Source organism: Phaenicophaeus curvirostris, chromosome 6, assembly GCF_032191515.1.
Source record: "Phaenicophaeus curvirostris isolate KB17595 chromosome 6, BPBGC_Pcur_1.0, whole genome shotgun sequence".
NCBI classification, from domain to species: Eukaryota; Metazoa; Chordata; class Aves; order Cuculiformes; family Cuculidae; genus Phaenicophaeus; species Phaenicophaeus curvirostris.
Genome location: NC_091397.1, coordinates 18,662,919 through 18,685,819, shown reverse-complemented (window position 1 = coordinate 18,685,819; position 22,901 = coordinate 18,662,919). Strand labels below are relative to the sequence as shown.

At 38.3% G+C, this 22,901-nt stretch overlaps 1 protein-coding gene across 2 annotated transcripts in view; it reads right to left on the bottom strand.

Moving 5' to 3' along the window:
- PRTFDC1 (phosphoribosyl transferase domain containing 1) overlaps positions 1-22,901 on the bottom strand; it is a 47,800-nt gene that overhangs the window by 2,049 nt on the left and 22,850 nt on the right. Inside the window, exons 4-8 of one of the 2 annotated variants that reach the window (XM_069859505.1) lie at positions 19,380-19,445; positions 4,226-4,243; positions 2,728-2,810; positions 2,264-2,310; positions 287-363 (exon numbers count right to left, since the gene is read on the bottom strand). In XM_069859505.1, the coding sequence (XP_069715606.1) occupies positions 287-363; positions 2,264-2,310; positions 2,728-2,810; positions 4,226-4,243; positions 19,380-19,445 (291 nt within the window). The remainder of the gene's footprint in view (positions 1-286; positions 364-2,263; positions 2,311-2,727; positions 2,811-4,225; positions 4,244-19,379; positions 19,446-22,901) is intronic. The other variant, XM_069859506.1, reaches the window with a different exon arrangement.

Below are 22,901 nucleotides of genomic sequence, written 5' to 3'. Positions count from 1 at the left end.
TGCCATCTCTGCAAGTACTAGGAATGTCGGACCTGTGAAGTCCTAGGCTCACAGAAGATGGAAGCACAGCAGAGGTGTGACTTCTGACCTTAGGGGGAAGAGATGGGAAGGAACTATTCACAGTGCTGAGCTGAGACTCCTTTGGATTATCTGCGGAGAGTTCTACACTCATTGAGAGGTTCCTATGACATTAGGGCCTCAGAGAGGAGACAAATTATGGGGTATTTAAGACATCCTGGGAGAGCAAAACAGTGATTTTTCAACTTTTTTTTTTGAAGAAACTTACATTTAGATCTCTGAAGTGCTCGTTGTAGTCTAAGGCATAACCTACAACAAACAGATCTGGAATTTCAAATCCATAATCTGTATTGAGACAAATAAGAAACACCATCAATACAAGATCAGTGGCAATTACATAGCCTTGAAATACACATGTTGGTTTCCCATCAAGTGACCTATAGAGATACATAGTCAGTTGAGGTGATGTTACTGTCAGCAGTAGCCCTACACTCAGTTCCCACTCACAGAGTATTTGTGACAGGCATGTGAATAGACAGTGGAGAGTAGGAGAGAGGTGTACAATTACCACCAGCACAACAGACACTTTGCGGAAGAAAGCCGAAAACTGCCCAATATCACACTGATGATGAAAAGAAGTACAATTTTAGTTCAGAAATAGCTTTCAGAAACTTACAGATTTTCTTCTGAGAACAGCAAAACCTGTTCTGCATATTATGCAAATTATTCCAAAACATGCCAAATGCTTCTTGAACTAAATCCCCAGCCTTATGAAGACTCATGAACATGCTTAACAAAGTAAATACACGTAATGTAGCTGAATCATACAACTCGCATACTTAGGGGTAAGCACTGGCATGTATCTTTTTGAGTGTGAAGGTTTGTGCAGTATCAGCACAATATAAAACAAGTTAGACTCTTCCCATATTATTCACTAAGTAATTAGAGAAAAATACAACCCTATAGATAAAAAATAGGTCAGCATAAAAAAATTTACAGGTATTCAAGTAAGGAATTTATTCAATTGTTAAAAATTGTGGGTAATAAACACTTCAGAATCACAAATTCAGGTACATGAGGAAAATACATAGCATGGTCAATGATTTACCGGAGTGATCTCTGGTGTTTTATAAAATTCATCACCGTATGAATAAAAAGGGATGAAACCTGTTTCATTTTACAAGTTAGTATATAAAAATACTAAGCTACCCTTTTTGAAATAATTTTATTGTATTTTTTATATGTATCACGTTAGTAAATCCAGTCCAATTATATACTTTAATTTACTGGATTAAATTCTAAATGTTAAAAATACTACCGTATAAAAAGCTGTCCAATAAAATGTCTGGGTCACAGTTTAGGTTACTGGGCTAAAACCGCAGAGCCATGCCCAACACTGAGTAACTACTGCTTCATAAAGTTTCTCTCCCTCCCACATTCCAAATCAAGATCCTTCATGCTGCCTCCTGGTACTCACCTGCCTACCCTACTTCTATAAGCCTCCCCAGCTTAGCTGAACAGAGCCTCATTCAATAGCAAATTCTGGTCAATCCCTCCTAGATGGATCTATTCAGTATTTAGTCACATACCTGCTATTACATCATTTATTCTAACAAGTCTAAAATGACAGTAGCTTGGTACAGCTCCATTTATGGCTCCATCCTAGCACAGTACAAGTACCTATCATTCAGTGAGAAGTGATGTTGGTGTGGCACAAACAGAGCAGCAGAAGGAAGTTTAAAAAGCGCAGTTTTACTTTTGCTTTTTAGGGGTGGGATTTAATTAAAATATCATTGTTTACCCTTTAAACAATAATATTTTTCAGTAATAATAAATAATAAAAAGTTCTGTTATAAACATGTAAAACTTATTAATAACTAGGCTACAATGAAACACCTTTCATGTTCAGATGGGATCCTTCATCTCCTCCAAAGTTACACAATCAGGAAGGAAAAGGAAGAAATGGACTTTTTCTTCTTTATAGTTTGCCACAGACAGAACATAAACCACTCCCCTTTCATGGATAAAATTAAACCCTTTCATAACTTCCTTATAAAATCTGTACTCTGCAGAAAACATCAGACTATACAGAGGCTATGAATTATACAACTCCTTCCATGGCATCCCATTGGCACCTGGCATTTCATAATGCTTCTAGCAGTCCACAGAATGACAGGAAAGCCAAGCAGTAGAATAATGGTAACTTCTAGTACTGTGAAGTACAGAGTTTCACAAGAACACTTACAATCTGGTCTGTAGCCATCGGGACGAGATGTTCTTTTCACCAACAAACTGTAATTAGAAACAAAATAAACCCCATGTAAATCTAGATATTTACCTGAACAACATGTATAAAGCCTACTCCCTTTATCAAAAAAACTTCCGAGCCATGTGAGTCACTAGTCTTGTTCTGCTTCTCCTCCAAACAATGTCCTGATGGCAGGGAAAAGATGGGTGCATTCCCCTTCAAAGTCCATCAGCGCCAGTCTTGAAATGGCTGAAGGGTCACTGTCACTGCAGAACCATACAAAACCATTTCCTCTCCTTTCCTTACCCTCTTTTAGTGACTTAGGCAGCTTCACTGCAGAGCCCCCCCGTGATTCATGCTACCGCAACAAATTAAAGCAGGATCTCAGAATGGGAAACTCCACTGGAAAATATGTTAGGCTAGACTAATTAATTACTAACGTTTTGTTATCGTTTACTCACCTTGCCACTTTAATCATTTTTGGCTTGTATTTTTCTATAGTATTAAGCAGAACCTTCATAGTCCTTCCAGTTCCAACAATATCCTTACAAAACATGAAAAACAGAGTAAGAAAAAACCAAGGAAAGCTGAAAAGAGGAAATCCGGACAATGACTGAGCAGTTCCACCCTCTTAATTTTGTGGAAATGATGTATTTTTCCCAGTGTACTGTAAGCCACAAGGTTACATTTGAGCTCACACTCTTTGAAGCAAGAACTTTCTACTCAAAAAAACCCCATCAGTTAAAGGACTGTCTACTACCTTGTGAAAATAGCTGTGTTTCTAGTACTTGCAGCATGGGACTGGAGATGACTTTACTGGGAACTGCAAGGATGCAGGGATCAGACTTTTCATATTTGTCAGCATCTCTCCATGTCAGAACTAAATCCGCCTATTTGTTGTTTTATTGGTCCAGTACAAGCAAATACTCTCCAGAACTGCTACGCCCAGCCTGATCTGAATGAGATCTGTGGATACCTGACTACAAAACTGACCATGCCAAGGAGAACAGCTGTTAATCCTGATGTCTTTAGGTGTGGATTTTTCATTAGCAACACTTTGCCTCTGCTCCCCAGCTATCTAATAGCATTAACATGCAGATGTTTTTCATTTCTGTTACAGCATTAGCAAACAGGGAGTTCCTTGACAGCTGTTCAGGTAACCAGCCATCTCTGTGGCTGATGACTGGTTTTCTCCTATTTGCTAAGTAAAGACATTCCAACATTTATACATTTCCTTCATTACACTGTCCAGCGTACTTCCCACACAAGCAGACTGGGTCTGAAATGCCACTTAGATCCTGACATGTTCCAGTTGCTTTTCCAACTTTTTTGAATTTTGGATTTTAAAGGAGAATCACCTACATTAACAAAGAGAGAAATAGCAGCACCAGTGAGGTGACAGATTCTTTTCCTCTGCAACTGAACACTGTTGATTAACATCAGCAACATATCTGTGACAGGCTCTCCCCAGGGGACACCACAGGATGCAGTGCTAATGAGCAGGAGTCACTGGGACTTAAGAGAATGACTGACATTCTCAACCATCATGAGAACAACCCCGAAGCTGTAAAACAAGTGCAAGGCTATGCTACTATTTCAGAATCACAAAAGTGAGAAGTGCAGGGTATCACTTCAGTTAATACATTGCCCCCCAAGGAACAGAACAACTTGCAGAACAGGAGCTGATGAAACCATGGAAAGCAAATCAAATGACACAGAAACAAGGACTCCTGGGCATCAGAAGGCAGAGGACCAATTACAGTGACAGCAAGGTAGTTCGATCCCTCACACAATTGCAAAACATCTGAGAGGTCATTAAGAAAATCAACCCCTCTCCCTCCTCACCTTCTCCCAGCTAAAGAAGTGTAAATACAGATGGATTTTAGAAACTGAACACATAATCATGACTTGACTAGGTAACTTTATCTAAGTACAATATGACATAAGCACCCAACTTACCTCCACAATCAGGACATTCTGAAAGAAATGAACAAAAAGGGATACAATTATACAATATTCACAAACTGATAGAAACAAATGTTTAAAAAAATGTGAAATGAAGAAAGGCAGGTCCATGTGCATATGTCCAACACAGTAGGACACAAGGAACTTCCTGTTTCATTTTTGTGCCCTGAAAAAGAGCCAGCCATAAGATCAAGCCCGGCAGTCAGCTCCGTCTAGATTATCCTCTTTGTGCAAGAACGGATGCAGCTTTGGAAAATAAAATTAAATGGAAGAAATCCAAATGGGATGAGCCTCACTTCATTCCAGCGTGTCTAGCCGTGCGCTACAGTGTACCTTGTAGTTCACTAAAATACCATTTCCAATGTTAATATGAGACTACAGAAATAACATTCTTACTCTGAAATAAATGCTCTTCCTCCCTCTCCCCACCCTCCAGACAACTCACAGTAAAGGATTACAGGGCAGGCTGTACCACCCTTCTCAGACTGTGAAGCACCCTTTTTCTCTTCACACACTGCTGATGAAATCAGAAGTATTACTTGAAGAGAAGGGGAGTGGTCCAGTCAAATGCAGTGATATCAGACCTTATGACAGCATGACCACATAAGCTGATCTTTTTCCTGAAATGGTTCACCTCTGTTTCAGAAATCACAATATCTTATTTGACGTCTGTTCTTCTATTAAAAGCAATCAGTATTATTAAGTATTTCCTTTTAGAACAAATAAAAATCTATTAGTTAGCACGTTCAAAAGGATGGACTCCTACAATCTTGCATTAAGATCTCCTTTCTGGGGTGAAACCTGCAATAGCAAGAGGAAAAATATTTCACAAATACTTATATCTATCTATCTATGCATCTTACATGCACATGCACATTGTTCTACAAAACCTTGAAACAGTTTCATATCCATGCAGCATTCACCAGACTAGCTTACATTCCACCTTCTTTCTATCAGGCTTGTTGGCTTTGCTACATACATAATGTGGAGACTGTCTTACTTCCCTTTCCATCACAGAATCCCTTCACTGAGAGTCCTCAGAAAGACTCAAATGCCATGGAGGAGTGTGTGAAGGGAGTGTGCTACTGAACAGCAAACCTCTGACAGTTTCATCAACTGATGTGTACATCTTTTTCTAATCTTCAAACCAGAAATTATTAATATGGATTATCCATATTTATATTCATCCTGCAGTTCCTCCTAACAATCACAGGTAGGGAGACATAGCATTCTTCATGCATTAACCACTGCAGAAACGTGTTACCACACACTGCCTTATACCTGGATGCTTCTGAAATGGCAAAACACTTGGTAAAGGTGCAGAGGGAACTCCTGGTAGTAGGTCAGCAGATGTCAGCAATGAAGCTATCACTCAAGAAAGCCACTAATTTAGACTGAGCTCCAGCGTAATGTGTATTAACCTTGGAGGTTGGCTCCTTTTTTGTGTTTTCATAACAAGTTTCTCTGGTGGTTATCCTGCTTGGCGCTCCTGACTTTCAACCTCTCAGCTGCTGACACAAACAACTCTGGATCTGAAAGACCTAGTCCTGTGGAGGTAAAAAGTCAAAAGCCTCTTAAAAACCGAGTCTAAAGCCTCTAGAAATTTCTTCCTACAAGAAAGAATGGAAGTACCTCAATCCTCTAGGTAAGATGAAGAGACCAAAGCCATGTTCCAGAGAAGCTTATGACAGGTGTGCAAGCACATATTCTCTTGAAGGAAGCCATTTAGATCCAGAAAGAGTTTGGCTCTCTGGCTTCCTGGATGAAGTCATAACTAGGAAAAACACTTCCAAAGACTAGTCCAGGACACCTGGGTATGAGGCATAAGCAAATTACTTGATTCAGTCAGTAGATACCTGAAGATTATGTACAGGTTTTAACCATCCCCAAGGGAACTTGCACAGCTGGTGATACATGTAAATATTTATGTGTGCACATATACATACACACACACTTAAATACATGGGTATGATAAAAGGAGAGACCAGAACAGTTGACAAGAAAAGAACCTCACCAGAACTAAAGACAAAAATGAACTCCTTGAGTACCAGCAAACAGTCTGGGGTGAGTGTGAGCGGCATCTTGTAAGAGAGGCCGACTAGACATCAGCCTGGCATTCTGACCCATTCTTCCAGTTTCATGTATTTCTTGCTGCTCTTCTTACTGTTGGCAAGAACTTCCCTCCCAAAGGAAAAGCACTTCTAGTGACAAGACCTATCCAGCAGCTATGGCATGAGATGGGACATAACATGTGACATGTCAGCGTGCTACAAAGTCCTTCATTGGCAGGCTGTGTCAGGGTGCAGCAAAGGCTGCTTGCTCCCTGAGTGACGGGTAGCCACAAGCTGAGTGCAATAACACAGCTGGCAGCACCACATCCTCCCCACACAGGTCTCAGTCCCACGGTGCCCCAGCAAGGGGCTCAGACAGACCTGAGACTTCTTCAACCAAGAGTGCATGGCATCAGGTGAGCTCATGGTGATGAAGCAGATCCCAGGTCAGGCTGGGATGTCAATCCACAGATTGGGATCAGGTCCACTGACAGCAACCATGATCAAACAGTCCACTGATCTCCAGGCAGGTCTGCAGTGATGAGACAAGTCTGAGGTTGAACTGGGAGGTCAGTCTGTGAGCTGGGGTCTGGATCAACATCTGTAGTAATGCACAGGCAATGCTGGAGCTGAGCTGAAGGTCAGCATAGCTCAGGCGTGGACTAAAAGCCCAGGGTTGAGCTGAACTGAGGCTCCTGTGCCCTCCAGTGTGGGTAGGGGCCCGAGGTGACACAGGTGATGGCCATTAAGGCCTATTAGTGTATACGGGGCCAAGACAGATTGAGAGAATCAATCAGCTATTGGGATTCTCTTGCTTACTTGCAAGTGGAAATCCTAAAATTAGACAGAATGAGGGGACAGCAGCCATCCTGGCCATGGAATCAGGATTAAGCCAGTAGGGAGGAGCAGAGCTTACTAAATAACTTGTGAGAAAAAAAGTCATACACATTAATAAAAAATGGAGCTGAGGAGAGCACGAAAGGTCATCAAGACTGTTCTGTTGGCCTGATGAATCAACTTAAAACAATCCCTCACAGGTATCCGATTTACCTGTTCTCAAACAAGAGGAGGACTTCAGAACTTGCCCAGGCAACGTGTCTCAGTGCAAAAATACAGATAGAAAGCTTCTGTTGCTATTCGACCCGAATTTGTTTTGCAGTGGGCATAGAAAAAGGTTTATTTTCTTATCTTTTTAACTCATATAGTTGAAGACAGATGTATGTCCTCAGTTTCCTCTTCTTCAGATTAAACAACCCCTATTTATTCAACATTTTCTCACAAGTTATGTTTTCTAGCTTTCTGATCATTCTTTTGTTCTCCTCTGGGACCTGTATGGTCGGTCAGACTCCTTCTCCAGTTACGGTGCCCTAAGTCAGAGAGAAGCCCTTTCCAGTGTCAAGAAGAACCACTTTGTATGTTGTACAAATAATCCTCCTTTCTATATATTCGAGTACAACAGTCATGTCTTTTATAAAGGTATGCTGTTGTCTCATGTGCAACTTGTGATCCACCTATCATCTCCAGTTCAGAAGCATTGCTTAGTCAGTCCTTCCTGATGGGTGTTTATTCAAAAGATTACTTCTATATAAACACAGAAGTTAGTATTCATCTTCATTGTCATTACATGTCATTCTTTGAACCAAATTCTTAAAATAATTTCTTAAGATCATAATACTATCTTGTAGTTTTGTTCCACGTTATCATTAGCATTAAATGCTAGTTCCATCTTTCAAATCATGAATTAAATATTGTGTAGTCTCTGGAGAACATGCTTTAATGCACCCAGTCTGACAGTGAAGCATAATTAACTGTTTCTTGAGAACAGCTTTCCAACCAGTTATACCTCTGTCTAATAGAAATTTAATCTTGTCTACATTTCCTTATCACAAATGACTCATGAAGGAAAGAAGATTAACATGGATCCAGACATGCCTGAAGGGTTTGTCTGGCCACCAGAGTGATAGTCACCTGCACATGACTTCGGCTGAAGCATAAGATCTCATCTGTACTGACTAACTGGAGAAGGAAGGATATTGATGGACCCTGAAATTGTCCAACCAGCATTCTGTTATTCTTGTCTCTTCTCCTCAGAGTCAAGGACTACAACAGTTGTGAATTATATGCATCGAGAGATTTGGTCCTATGAAAGTCCCTTTAATCAGGCAATTGTCAAGGAAACACAGATTTTTTTTCTTGGTTTTGTGTTATGCACACTCTCATTATTTCCAAAACACTGATGAGGATTTTCTGTGCTATGAAGAAATTCCATATGAGAGGACTTTGCAGTGGAAAAGTCACTATAAAATACATAGATATGAAAATATCTTGTATCTATAAATAAGCAGGCATCCTGATTGTTGACAATGGTACATTAATCCCTGTTTTGATTAGGTAGGGTTACTGTGACTGAAGTCATCATAGTTAACTTCTGCTTTTTTGAAGGTATCAGAAACCATTTCCTACAAAACCATGTCATGTGTGGGGAAACTGACTGTATCCCCTACCTTTCTGCTGTTGAAGCTGGCTACTGATAGAAGAGTTCCAAAAAAGGGATGACGTAGCAGAGTAGTAGAGGAATACACTGCCAAGAAGTGTTTTGATATACAGTATCCAAGACCAGATAGTGGTGACGTGTAACTAAAACTGCTTGAAATAGATTAGCTTATCCTTGAGCAAACAAATAGAACAAGATAAAAGAATGCAGTGGATACAACGAACTGGTACATTATCAGTAATGTCACCATCCCCCTAAATGCCCAGCTGGCTGCATCCAGCATATCTTGTGAAAGGTCACAGTTATGTGAAAGACTAGTGAAACTCATCAGCTCATGGTGCAAAAGCAGTAACTGATAGCTGGACAAATTATAAGAAGCTAAAGGATGCTGAAGAAAAGATTTCTTTTCAAGTATATGTGTTTGAACCTCCTTTACCACATACATGAAGATTGCTTTGCTCTTTCAGATATATCTGAGGCAAATGCAGAGGAGGAAACCACATGAAAAGAGAAGTAAAATGGCCTTCTGGCATGCATTGGATATTTTCTATTTCTGGAGCTTGGGGAACAGGAAATAGGAATATTTACTGACACGCTGCCTAGACTGACACACTGCCTAGCTTAATTGCTGAGTAGAGCCATCTTCACCAAAAGTGAAGCCCAGAAATCTTATAATGCTGCAAATACATCTTACAGTGAGACATGGAGAACAGTCAGCTTTTTAGAATACGTCCTGGAAAGATTTCTTATATAGTCTAAATAAAGAAGGGGCAATGGCTCAGGTCTCAGACATTGAAACACCTCTCTACTGAGTCATTGCAAGAGAACCTGCAGCTTTCATTGCCGATGGATCAGAGGAATGGTTGGGAGCCGACAGATATGGATGACTGTAATTCATCCTGTGTTTACAGCTGTTTCAACCAGGTAGCTGGCAGGAAGTAGACTGGTGCAATATAGAACCATAGATCATGTCAAGTTGGAAGGAGTCAGAAAGATCGAGTCCAACTCCCTGCTACTCACAGTACTACCTAAAGCTAAACTATATGAGTCATAAGAGCACCATCCAGACATGCCTCGAACTCTGACAGACTTGGGGCCCTAGCCACATCCCTGGGGAGCTCATTTCAGTGACCAGTTGACCACCCTCTCAGTGAAGAACCTTTTCCTAATCTTCAGTCTGAACTCCCCCTGACACAGCTTCATCTGTTTCCCTCATGCCCTATCACTGGTCACCAGAGAGGAGATCAGCACCTCCTCCACTGCTCACCTTGAGGCAGTTGTAGACTGCGATGAGGGCACCCCTCTACCTTCTCTCCTCCAAGCTGAACAAGCCAAGTGAGCTCAGCTGCTCCTTGCAGGTCTTGAGACCTTTCACCACTGTGGTTGCCCTCCTCTGGACACAACCTAATAGTTTCACGTCCTTCTTATACTGAGGTGTCCAAAACTGCACACAGTACACACTAGTGTAGTGTTGAGTGGGACAATCACCTCCCTCAGCCCTGATAAACCCAGGACACAGCTGTCCCTTCCGGCTGCCAGGGCACATTGTTGACTCACTCAACTTGCTGACAACCCCAAACCCCCCCCAATGTCTTTCTGTGGGGCTGTTCTCCAGCCTATTGTCTCCTAGTTTGTATGTATAACCAGGATTACTCCATCTCAGGTGGAGAATCTGACACTCACTCTTGTTAAGTTTCATATGGCTGGTGATTGCCCAGCTCTCCAGCCCACAGCTCCCCCTGGTTTAGCATCACTGGCAGACTTACATAATGTACATTTGATTCCTGTTTCAAGATCATTTATAAAAACATTAAAGAGCACTGGCCCTAAAAGTTGTACTCTGTGTTTTTAAATGCAAAGGGGTGCTGTGAAGTTTAAAATTCTCCAGTGTGATTAGGGTGATTAGGGTGATTAGGGTGCACGCAACTTGTGACTCTGCACATGGATGTTTGCACTGAGCAGAAATAATATTTGTGGTGAGAACTGGATCTACACAAAAATAAAATTTGTGCTCTCATATCTTTTTTAGAAAGTAGTACAAATGGCTCATAGCAGCACATCTTAGGGCATCTAGGAAAAAGCAGGGTTTTTACAATATTAGTACTATGTAAAATGAAGAAGAAATAATTTCTAACCCCTGCATTCCACATGAATTTGTCTCTCATTGCAGAGACACATTTCACTTTTACAAGAAATTTCAACGTATCTGTGAATTTTTAAGTTTTTAATAATGGGCTGGAAACTTGCAAAAATTGAAAATTTGTAGTTTGCTGCTTTTCAAAGTCAAATGTGTTTATACATGGCAAGAAAATAAGTTGTTATTATAAATACAAGTAAGAAAAGTCCTGACTTGTAATGAGCTGAAAAATACTTTGGCACGGAGTCTATATTGTTTACCTTCCCGCAGGTCAGTAATAAACAGAATAATGTCAGCTAACAAGACTAAGTAGAGTAACGAGATCAGATATACTTCTTGCCTAACAGGAGTAAGTGCCATGGAAACTGTTTTTCACTTCCCTGGAAAAGAATAACATTTTTTCCTACATTTGATTTTATGTTCCATTTAGAAGATCAATTTCAAAGGAAAAATTGCTATCAAATAGCCATGCTTTGAAATTAGAAATTAACACAAGTTTAAGGGAAGGCTGCGTTTGAATTCACAAAAAATCTAACATTTTAATAAGGTAAAATTCTAAGTTGCCATTTTAGAAAGTGGGAGTATTTCCTGGAAAGCAGAAATTCTACTTAAGTAACCAAAGAAACAAACATACTTAGTGCTATAGCTAAGAGGACAATCAGAGCCTTTGCACGTAGAGCAAGAAAGTTATGTAGTTACACAAAGAGGGTATTTTCTCTTTAAATGTTTCAGCATAAAATCAGTAGAATAACATGCACAAACTTTTTTTTTTAAGGAAAAAAGAAGAATTATTTGAGATCTGGAAAAAACACCTTACAGTGCAGCAAGGTTTGTAGCAGGAAGCAATAGCTTTTCTTTAATTAACAGCCCAGTTCCCAGTGGGAGAACATTTTTCACAAAATAACTTTGACCTTTCAGCCCACAACCTCAGAGACCACAAAATACCTTCAACAGCTGAGCCTGGGAACAAAAATTCAGAACTGCTGTATGCACTAGAAACCATGGACTCAATAAAATACTGGCTTTACAGCACATTATAGTCTTTCACTGCACCTGGCCTCCAACTCATTTATCAATGTTCCGTAGTGGATAATTTGCCCCTTTGGTCATAGGGCAAGTGATCATGTAGGGCAATCACGTTTTTCTCCCAAACTGTCTGATTACCACATTAGGTTAAAATTAAGAGTTTCTGCCAATCTGTACTTAGCTTGAAGTTTGCTGAAGCTGTTCAGACTAACAGAAGGATCTGTATGCTTGAAATTTTGTTTCTTCTAATTATGTCAATTGTCTAGTATTAATTTCTTGCTATTAAATCTACCTTTAAACTTTGTTTCATTTACATACCACAGTATGCCAGTACCTTAGAGCAGGCTCCCAGTTTATTAGTTTATCTAAAAGAAACTTAATTGATGGCTGGCTGATAGGCAAATATGTAACCATATGGCAATATAAACTTGATAATGGCAATCTGCTCAATCTAGTAGGTATTAAAAGTTATTAAAAAAGGCAGCAGAGAAAGACAAAAAGCTATCCAAACTCAGAAGAGAAAATTAGGTTCACCATTTTAGCATGCGATGACAGTTGACTGTTGGTAAAACATGCTTGAAGTATGGAGGCTTCCCCATCAAATCTTTAAATCAAAATAGTTGGTGGCTCAAAAGAGAAACTGCAGGCACAGTGAAGAAATTATCATTTGGGACCCTTCAGTTTAATCACCCAGAAATTCAGACAAGAATACAATGGTGCTTTTGGACCTTAAAATAGAGGAATCTCTAAACAAAGCTCTGCTTATGATCAGGCCAAATAACTGTACTTAAAAAAAAAAAAAAGAAGAAAAAGAAAGAAACAAAGAAAGAAAATGAGCCTTAATGTAGCAAGATTTGCAGAAATGTTTAAGGAAGCAATTGAAAAAGGGCAGATTTACCTAAATCTTGAAGGCAAGCAGGTTGCAAGTTTACAAGAAAGAACTTTTTCACATGCTACTTAAATATAAAACTCCTTGCTACACGATCTTCTGAGACTAGAATTGTAACTGGAGTTACAGTTGCTTGAAAAGGTGAATTCTTTTATATATACAATTCCACAGATGAACGCGTATCTGTAAAAAATACAAAGGACTAAAAAGAAAAAGATACAGCCCCCTTTTACCTATCTCTATTTCCTTTTTTGAGGAAGAAGTGGAAGGCTACAAGATAGTGTATTTTCATTCCCTTTAGTTCAATTTTCATTCAGAATTCTGCATTTTCTGTTAGATTGTTTCTAAAGATACGTTCTTGTCATGTGCACTGTGTAGCATTGGAAATACATAAATTGATAATGGGATTCTTCAAGCTGAATTTTTAATGCCTTATTAGCTTACTCATCACATCTGCACTATTTGCTTTCTTAGTATTGCATTTGGGGAACCTCAGGTAGTACTGGTTAAACACAACACCTTATGACAAGTTAAGTCAGGCTTGAAGAAGCAGTGCCATAGGGCTGAAGAATCATCAGTAAACAAAGGTTAAACAATAACACATCGAGTGTCAGTGAAGAGGTCCCAAGGAAGCTACAAGGACTGCTGTTAGGAGCAAAATAATTCTACGGTACGCACAGGAATGAAATCCATATATACTAACGCTTCATCAAGATGTTAGAAAATAATATGAAATACTTTTGAGAAATTAGAGCTTTCTATAAGGTTCTAGAGAAGATCAGGGATGTCTGGTTTTAATCTTCTCTGCTGGGCTAATCCACCTCTTATGGCATTCCTGGAAGGGCAGATACCATATCTCAAAAACTTCATTTTTTTAGAGACTCAGTTTGGCCAGTGTCAGCTGCTGATGGGAGTAACTTCGTTAACATGTTGTCTACTTATATGAATTCCAGCTACTTAAAGTCTGTAAAACTAGTTCAGCATCTCCAACAATTAACACAGTGGCGGACATGATGATACGCTCTCACTGATGTTTTGTTCTTAGAAAGCATTGTCTTGAATGCTGTACATGCAGGTGTTCTGCTTGCAGCCATCTTTACAGCATGCTCTGCTGTGCATAACAAGTGGAGAAAATCGCCATAATCAATCTAAAGGTAATGCAGGAATGGATCACCATCTCCATTATCTTACTTGATGGAAAAAGTATAATTGTCTAATCATCCAAATTGGAAAAGGATTTTCTGGACACAGGTAGAATCAAAAGAATTATGAGTGTATATGATGTAGAAGCAGGCAGAGAGTGGGTGAGCAAAGCCAACGTGAAAAATGGGATAGGAAGGCTAAGAAGTCTTCTTTGTACTTTCCTTCCTTCAGAACCAACAGCAAAAAAAGAAAATGATGAACAGCAGAACTGATTACCTGAGAAGGAAGTGCAAATAAAGGTGACTGACTTAAGGGAAGAAAAAAAGAATGGTGTCTTCTGCTGTGAAAAAAAAAAACAGTTAAGGATAGCAACTGTCAGAAGAGCAGACAGTATAAAATCTAATTAAGAAAAAATGCAGAACAACAAAAGTGACTAAAGATGGCAGTTAAGTAGAGGTAATTAAGATGTGGAATGCTTCAAGACACATAAAATAAACCTTTGAAATGAAGAAAAGGCAAGGCTGCATGCCTGACAGGACTACAGTAAGATGTAGAGATGAGGGGGGAACATGACTCTTGCAGAAGTGCGTAGTGGATTTTGTGTACCTTTACTGTCATATAAGTGGTCTCTTATGTACATAATGTTCTAAAGAGAATGTTATTATTATTTCTGCACATTTATGGGCATTGTTCCAGAAAGGAATGCATACAGGGAGAGACAGCACATTAGCCAAGGCAGTGGATACTGAAAGAGAGAAGAAAAAAAAAAAAAAAAGAAGTATAGAACCAACAGAATTCTAAGAATCAACTTGGAAAGGTGAAGGAGAGGATAGGATGTATTTTAAATCTATAGAATAAAAGTTTGTATTACACAGCTACCATACATATGGCTTACTAAATACTGAAATGTTAACATATTTAGAAGAATTCTAGAGAGCTCTCAGAATTGTTGTTAGAATCTGTGACATGCAAAACAAATGGTTCAGTAAAATAACAGAAGAAATGAGAGACCTAAGAAAAGAAAATGAGACTGCATTGTGTTACTGGAACATCTTCCCATATGACAAGTGGTGCAAGAAAATGTCAGACAGCAGATAAATTGATTTAGGTGAGACGTACAAAGGAAGTTTGGAGATTTTATAGTACAAATACTGCCAGAAGGAAATGAGGAGTGCTGCATTGTGAATATCTTCCTCTGAGTGAAACCTCTTTTGGGTATGAGCTGATCAGTTGTTTCAGGAAAGCAGCATAGTAGTGACTGAGTGCTCAAATTAACACAATGAAGCGCAGGGAGAAGATAAGACATTCACTTGCTTTTTTCCTGGATCATATATTACTTTCTACATTTCTCTGAAAATAACAAAACCACGGCCTGTCAGTGAGATGTACTTAATATGAACAAGGGGAATAGACCTTCATAAAGAACATAAGCACTGATCCATAGAATCATAGAATCACCAGGTTAGAAAAGACCTCTTGGATCATCGAGTCCAACCATTCCTATCTTCCACTAAACCATGTCCCTGAGCACCTTGGACCCATCTTTTAAACACCTCCAGGGATGGTGACTCAACCACCTCCCTGGGCAGCCTGTTTCAGTGCCCAATGAACCTTTCTGTGAAAACATTTTTCCTACTACATATTACAAACAGGTGGAATACCAGAAATTCACTGGCTTCATAACTGTATCATTCGTATCACTTTGTTTTTATTAGAAGTTCTTATTTACCTGACAAATAAGAATGCTTAATTTTGTTCACTTTCTATGTTAGGTAGAAATAGTGATAATGACAAAAATATATGGATCTGATTTTGACATCATATACAGTTGATACAGCTGTAATAAACAAGTTTAAGATTTTGTCTAACTTGTCTCATTTGCAAGGAAACAAGTCAAAGTGGTAGGGAAGCTTTTCTGAAAGGTTACTGGACATATTACATATGGAGTGATATACAGAATGATTCCTTTGGCCTATGTAACCAAACCTTTTGCAACAAAATATCTACCCATACAAGAATAAGAAGTAAATGACAGTGATAAATCAGAACTCTGCTACAGCTGCATCTACTGAAGTTTCTAGATGTTTTAAAATTTGCTTTGCGGAAATGCCACAAATACTTTAAAATGTTATGATTTTTTACAGTATTATATAGTAAGACTACAGTATTAATACTAAGCAGGGTTATATTATATGTTCTTTCACTTCATCTATATAAATTTTTATAGCCATCTTGCTTTGAAACAGTGCCTTTAGTTTTCTGGACAGTTACTGATTATCTCCCTATTTTCAAAATTTATTCCTCTTCACAAACATTAATGATAGTTTTTATCCAAATGAGCATTTCAGCTTTAAAGTAATTGAAAACTAAGCAGCTACCTAACTATGAAATCATCTACTAAGAATTTTTAAGTTCACCAGTTATATCATTAAAGGAGAGATTTTGAAATTATACTTTTCCTGCATTGAAAGGAACAGTTACAAGACATGAAGTTTTAAGCTATACCAGGACTCATTCTTCAAGTACCTTTATTAATGATTCATGCCACAGAAATCCTCATTCTTGCCTCTGTGACCTTCTTCACAGAAGAAGAATTTCAAATTGTGGATGATTTTCTTCAGGTAACACTTTGGGTCTGTATGCTAACTCTTCTCTCTCTCAGAATATTTCTCTTTTTTCATGGTTTGGGTCACACATTTTTTCCCTGGCTTATAATATTTTTACAAACAAAAGCATATTGTAGAGAAGTACAGAGGAGACAGTCTTCCTTCTGAAGAGCTATTATCCATAACAGCCTCTTTTTAATTAGCTTTTGAAATTTTTTGCTTTCTTTAAGCTTTCTCAGAAAAAAAACACTGTTACAGAACAGCATGTTCATGAACATACTCAGTAATCTTTTTTTTCCAATAATAAGTAATGCAGAGAAATTATTTAACTGTTCACTAAGATTATAGGCTAGCTGAGGTTCCCAGTATTATTACTTAATGAAGATTGCTTTAAGATCAGAATCTTTTGTCCGTATATTTCAAAACTGTTTATGTTATCAATGCTTGTGGACTTCACAGAAACTTAATGGAACTGACATTCTGAACCTATGCTGGCACTTTTGAAAGCACCCTCCATGATCACTATGTTTATGGGACTTAAGCTGACATATTAGTTTTTCAATATAAGGACAATCTTTTCTCAATAAGTACTCCAAGCAGGCAGAAGAAGCACCCATCTCACCTAAAAGCAGGCAAGTTGAATTCTACCAGTAAGTCTTCCACTAATTCACTCAGTGACTTAGAATGGTTACTAAACCCAGCAGTTTTAAAAGCCAGCAGCTAAACTAAGGTACTAAAAATGCTTCTAGGAAAGATTTACATTGACTGTAGGAGGCTCTGAATCAGTCTTGAAATGGCTGATTAGTAAAATGTGCTGAATACTTCCACTAATTGCTTAAGTGAACAACAGATGGAGGAGTTGGCATCCATAGACATAAGGCGACTCCTTCACATATCCAACTTTAGAGATGTAAGTATGAACATGTGAGCTCAAGCTTTGCATCCCAGCTTTTCAATCAGTAAAGTCTTAAGGGAAGTCTTAAGGAAACCCCATTCTTACATTTTGTAATGAAAATGTTATTATGTCAGCTGCGTCACAGACAACCACACATACAACTAACAGCTGGACATGCCCTTTCAGCAAATCTGCTCCCGTGGCAGACCCAGGCCTCTCTTCCTACTCTTGCTATAGCTTCTCCACACCCAGCTTCCAGCACTGGCTCCCTTCGTGATCAGCACACACCTTCATTCCCAAACCAGGCCCTTCACGCCTACCCAAGTTCCCAGCCTCCTTTCCCAGCAATCTTACACTATATTGCTGTTCAGCCTTCTCCCCAAATAACTCCTAATCTCTCAACAGCCAAATTTTATGTCCTGTTTCACACCTGAGAACAGAAGGTCTGTGCCAATTAAAAATCACTGGGATTTTCAGTATAAGAAAGCAATTTACTCCATTTTTTTTAAAGAACAGTACTACCTGGAGTTACATTTTCCTTCTCTCACCTACACACACAAATACACAAAATCCCTGTGAAAAAAAAAATGTTTTGCCCCAGTGAATTCAAGTGATACTAGTAATATTATATCTGGAAAAGATATTAATAACTGAAACCATTCACAGAGAAAATTTGGGAGTGGAAGATGGGGAAGAAGAGTTGGGCTTGGAAGCTTAGAAACTACCTGGACTATCTGGGAAAGAGACATTAGGTAAGATGAATATGTGCACTCGCAGTTTTGCCTGTAAGGTAGAGAAACTTATGCAAAATCATGATAGACAAACAGGTAGCTCCAGTGCTTGAATATAAGAAAGTAGCGAATGAATTAACATTTTTGAAGAACATGATTAATGCTCTAGTGATAATTTAGTAACAATCACCCAGCAGGAGTATTTAGAAGTGCAAATTGAGTACATATGTATCATGAAAATATTCTGAGTACAACAGCTTTTTTTTTCATTTAGCAACAGCATTTTTTTCATTTCATTCATTCTAGTTGCATCAAAACCTATTTAATATCAATGAAGTATTTAAAGTTGAGTTTTTCTCTTCTTTTTCTTGTGTGCTACAACGAAACAAAACAAATGAGTTTGCTAGTGCTACATTTGAGTGCTTTGAAGAAACTGATGTTACTTAGTGCCATCTAATAAAAGAGTAACTGCAGGTACTGTACAAATAACAAGATAAGTATTATCTTGCCTTAATGTATAAGTAAAGAATACATTTCTGACTGTTTTCTACACACACCATTTACCTAATGAAATCAGCCTTCCTTCCTCTTCAAAGTATTGCTTTGTATTACCATGGTTGGGTGAAAATAACCTTTTCACTGACTCAAACCACTCTCTTTCATTACCACAATGTTCTAACATAGTGCAAAGCAAATTCAGTCATACAGCCAGCCTGATACTGAAATAAAACATCCCATTTGATTATCTGAGTGGAAAGTTCCATGACTGAACTTGTATAGTAGGCAAAGGTGTATTAAACTTCTTATATGCTGAATATAAAAGGGACACTCAATGTGCAGTTTGATTGCATGCACCCACTGAAGGCAGAAAAAAACAGGCTCCAAGACATACACAAGCTCAGGGGAAGCATTCCAGCACAAATTCTGCCCACAATCCCACTGATACTATGTGTATAACTACTGGAAAATCCCTACACTAGGATGGAGGGGTTACATTCTGACCTTTTAGGGCATCTGCAATCTGAAAGCAATGGTACTACAGCAATTTAACAGAGATTAATAAATTTATTTGATTCCAATATTGGTGTTTGACAGTCCATGTTCAAAATTATACAGCTTTTTTCTCAAGTGTTTTTGGTGGATTTATTTTCTTTCTTAAATATAAAATTAACAAACCTTCCCAGTCAGCTTTGAAAGATCATCTCCTCCCAATATCTGCATATCTTGCATGGACTGATCATTCTGAAAGAAGAAAGACAAAACTTTGAAGTTGGATATAACTGCATAAAACAGATGTATAAACATGTTAACTTCTTTTGGATCGTTCAGTCTTAGTTACTAATATCTCCTAATGCTCATTAGTATTGGTGTATGACAAAACCATGCTTTCATTTGTTCCTGGGGTTTCTATAATCTCCGGGTTGTATTTAACCTTACGCTGAGCTCCAGGCTTTACTGAACTAGAAAAAGTTGCCTCTTTCTTTTTCAAACAAATAATTTACTTGCTATTTCTTACTATGACAAGGGTTGATTAATATATTTGTCCCTGTCACAACAGGAAGACAGGAACATCTTCAACACTTGACCAAACACCTGTAAGCATACTCTTTCTTTTTGGGACAGTCTTTAGAAACACAGGTGAAATGTGCTTACATCTGTCACTCACACAGAAAATTCACCTGTTTTCAAAGAAATTCACTCAATATTTTTTTTCTGAAGAAAGTTTTACAAAAATTATCACTTGTTATGAAGAATAGTTTCAGCCTGCCACAAAGTTTCAAGAGCATTAGTTTTGCTTTTTCAGCTAAATCAAAGACAAAATCCTTGAGGTCAGTTCTGCAAAATACAATACCACTCATCAGGTTGAACTAAACACAACAGAATAGGATGCTTTGATTTTCCTATCAGAAAAGGTACTTAAAAAAAAAAAATCAGTAAAAGTTCTTTTTTGATGAATTTGTTTTACAGATATTCGTATTCAAAATTCCTTCTAATGAAAACTTCTCCACTAGCTTTAGTTCAAATTCATTATCAGCAGCAGGCAAAGTTAGAATCACATAAGGTACACATACAGAAGCCCTGCTTTTGAGGGAAGATAAAAGAGGCCTCAAAGAAGTAAGCAAATTAAAAAAATATACAGTGATGGCCAGGCTATATGAACGCTCCAGAGAAAGCAAGAGCAAAACTAAGTGTGGATGATGTCGGGGGTTTTTTTGCCAAATAGGCGCATGAGCTAATCTAATCTCCCTACTTGTAGGAAGACAGGGGTATTTGATTTTAATAATAGCTGCAGTACCACAATGTGACACTGTGGTTTACTAGTAACATCAGGAAGCTTTATCATTACAAACAACTGACAAAAACGCAATACTTGAACATTTTGCCTTTATTTCATAAATCCAGTGCTCTGAAGTCAAATGTTTTTCCATGAATAAATAATAGGGCAGCAGGACTTATAAGGTAGGTGAAGGTTTACTGGGCTATAGGGTTTATAGCTCTTCTTCCCCTCAAAAAGCAGCACCAGCAGTGGTAGCACATACACATCAGTCATGCTGCAGGTTTACAGCTGCTCACACTCACAGCCCAGGTGGCAGAAGTCCAGGGACTTCCAAGGCACCTTTGCAGCCACTTGATCACAAGCAATCTGACAGCCCCAGGAACTATTTGTGGTCCCCATGGGAATGGATTGTCCAAATTAATACAGCCTTCCTGAGTAACTGTAAGTAAAGGTTGCAGAATTGCACAGATAACAAGTTCTGCAGGTTTGCATACTGCAGATGCACCAAAAGGCTCCCCTTTTACTCAGACCCCCCTCCCCAAAAAACTCTCACACCATAGCTTTGTAAGAAGTCCTTAGCAGTTATTGCCTTAAAAGACAGGTTTTAGACGTGACTTCACTTCTTCTGAATTGGATATAGAAGCTTTAGTTTCTTTTCATGCTGCTCTGATTTGTTTCCTGGGAAACAGAGCTAGAGCAGAAATAAAGGTTACATCCCATATGTTTTCTAATATAAATGTCAATATTTCTCTTAATTTTTTAAAGAAAAACAAAGAAAAAAAGAAAACCAAAGCAAGCAACTGATTTGGCAGCTTATTTTAAAACTAAATGAAAAGTGGAGATAGAGAAGATTCTACACTGAGGCTTTTGTTGTAGAGCAAGACAGGCCACTGTGAAAAAAGTCAGGAACATATTCAGGTCAAGACCCTAAAAGGCGGCTACTTTCTAATACCTATCATGGCATATGTAACCAAGGCAGTGACAAAATATTTTTTTATTTCCAATAGAGAATTACTGGAATTGCAGTAACAACCAACACGAGTATTACCGAAGGGGCAATTTGCCTTTGGCTGCCAACTGAAAAAGAGAAGAGAAAAATGAGGTGCAATGATTAATGAATAAATCTATTTTTAATTAAAAAAAAATCTTTTTTAGCAGTCTTCACAGCAGCACTGTTTCCTTTGCACTTGGTATCTCTAGCACGAGCTGAAAGGAAGATGCTGAAATAGCATCTTCATTGCTGGCAAGCAGTTAAGCAAACACAGAAGTCATTGAGAGCCAGATTAGAGCATCCCGTCAATCTGCATATTCACACGCTGGCTGTTGTGACACAACTGCACACAACTACGAAAATCCTCGTGTTCTGACTGGAGAACAATTGCTGTCAGAGAATAGGGCTGAGTATTCGCTATGCAGGAAAACCATATATAAAAATGCAGCCCAGAACCTTCCAGCCAAACTGCTTTCAAGAAATTTAAAGATATTACTTGCATTAGGCGGTAGAATAATTCTATTCTGAAAAAAAATTCAGATCATTAATTTCAATGCCTTTTATAACTATCCCTATGTTCATCAATTAACTGCTATTGTAAAATACACACCTGCCAAACAGCAAGGCTCAACACCACGATGCTACATTACCGTAATCACAATGTTCATACAGACAATGTGCACACTATGGTTGCCATAGGAACATCTCAGTGCTTTTTTCGGAGTTCTCAATTTATAATCTCGAAATAACACTGCACTAAATGTTAAGTATAAAGTACAATAAATGTCAAGAGAGAAAAAAAATGCTACTGTTTCATTCAGTACCAATTACTGTCAAATCAGAACCAGTTGTTTAATTTTCAGTCTGAAATCATTCAGAGCTTTTCATCTTGGGGAATTGTTCCATACCTTGACAAAACTGATACAATTAAGTCCCTAGAACTTCTTACAAATGCAGAGACATGAATTAAAGGCTCCATTTCCTAAAGTTCTTTAGAACTTGCTTTCTGAGATCGCTAAACCCTATCAATCAACACCATTTTTGCTGTTAAATGCTTGACACTAAATATCATGGCCCAGATAGTGACATATTACATTATGTTTTGTTTCAGTGCAACACAAAATTTATTGCAGCTGTTTCTAAGACATGATGCATTGTCACATCCTAAGCTATAATTAATACTGCATTTCTAGGGGTTTTTTTGCTTAATAAATCTGTATTTTCCAGAATAAACCTTATTTTCTTTGTTTTTACGTGCTATGTTATGCTTTTTCACCTGTTCATCTCTGTTTTGTAATTTTATTTCATTCAGGTCTTGTCAATATATGTCTTTAGACACTATGAATATTTGATGAATGGAAACAAGAATGTTGCTATTTCCACCTCTGTTTTTCATGTCACGCGGCAGAAAATTTTGACTTTCTATGTT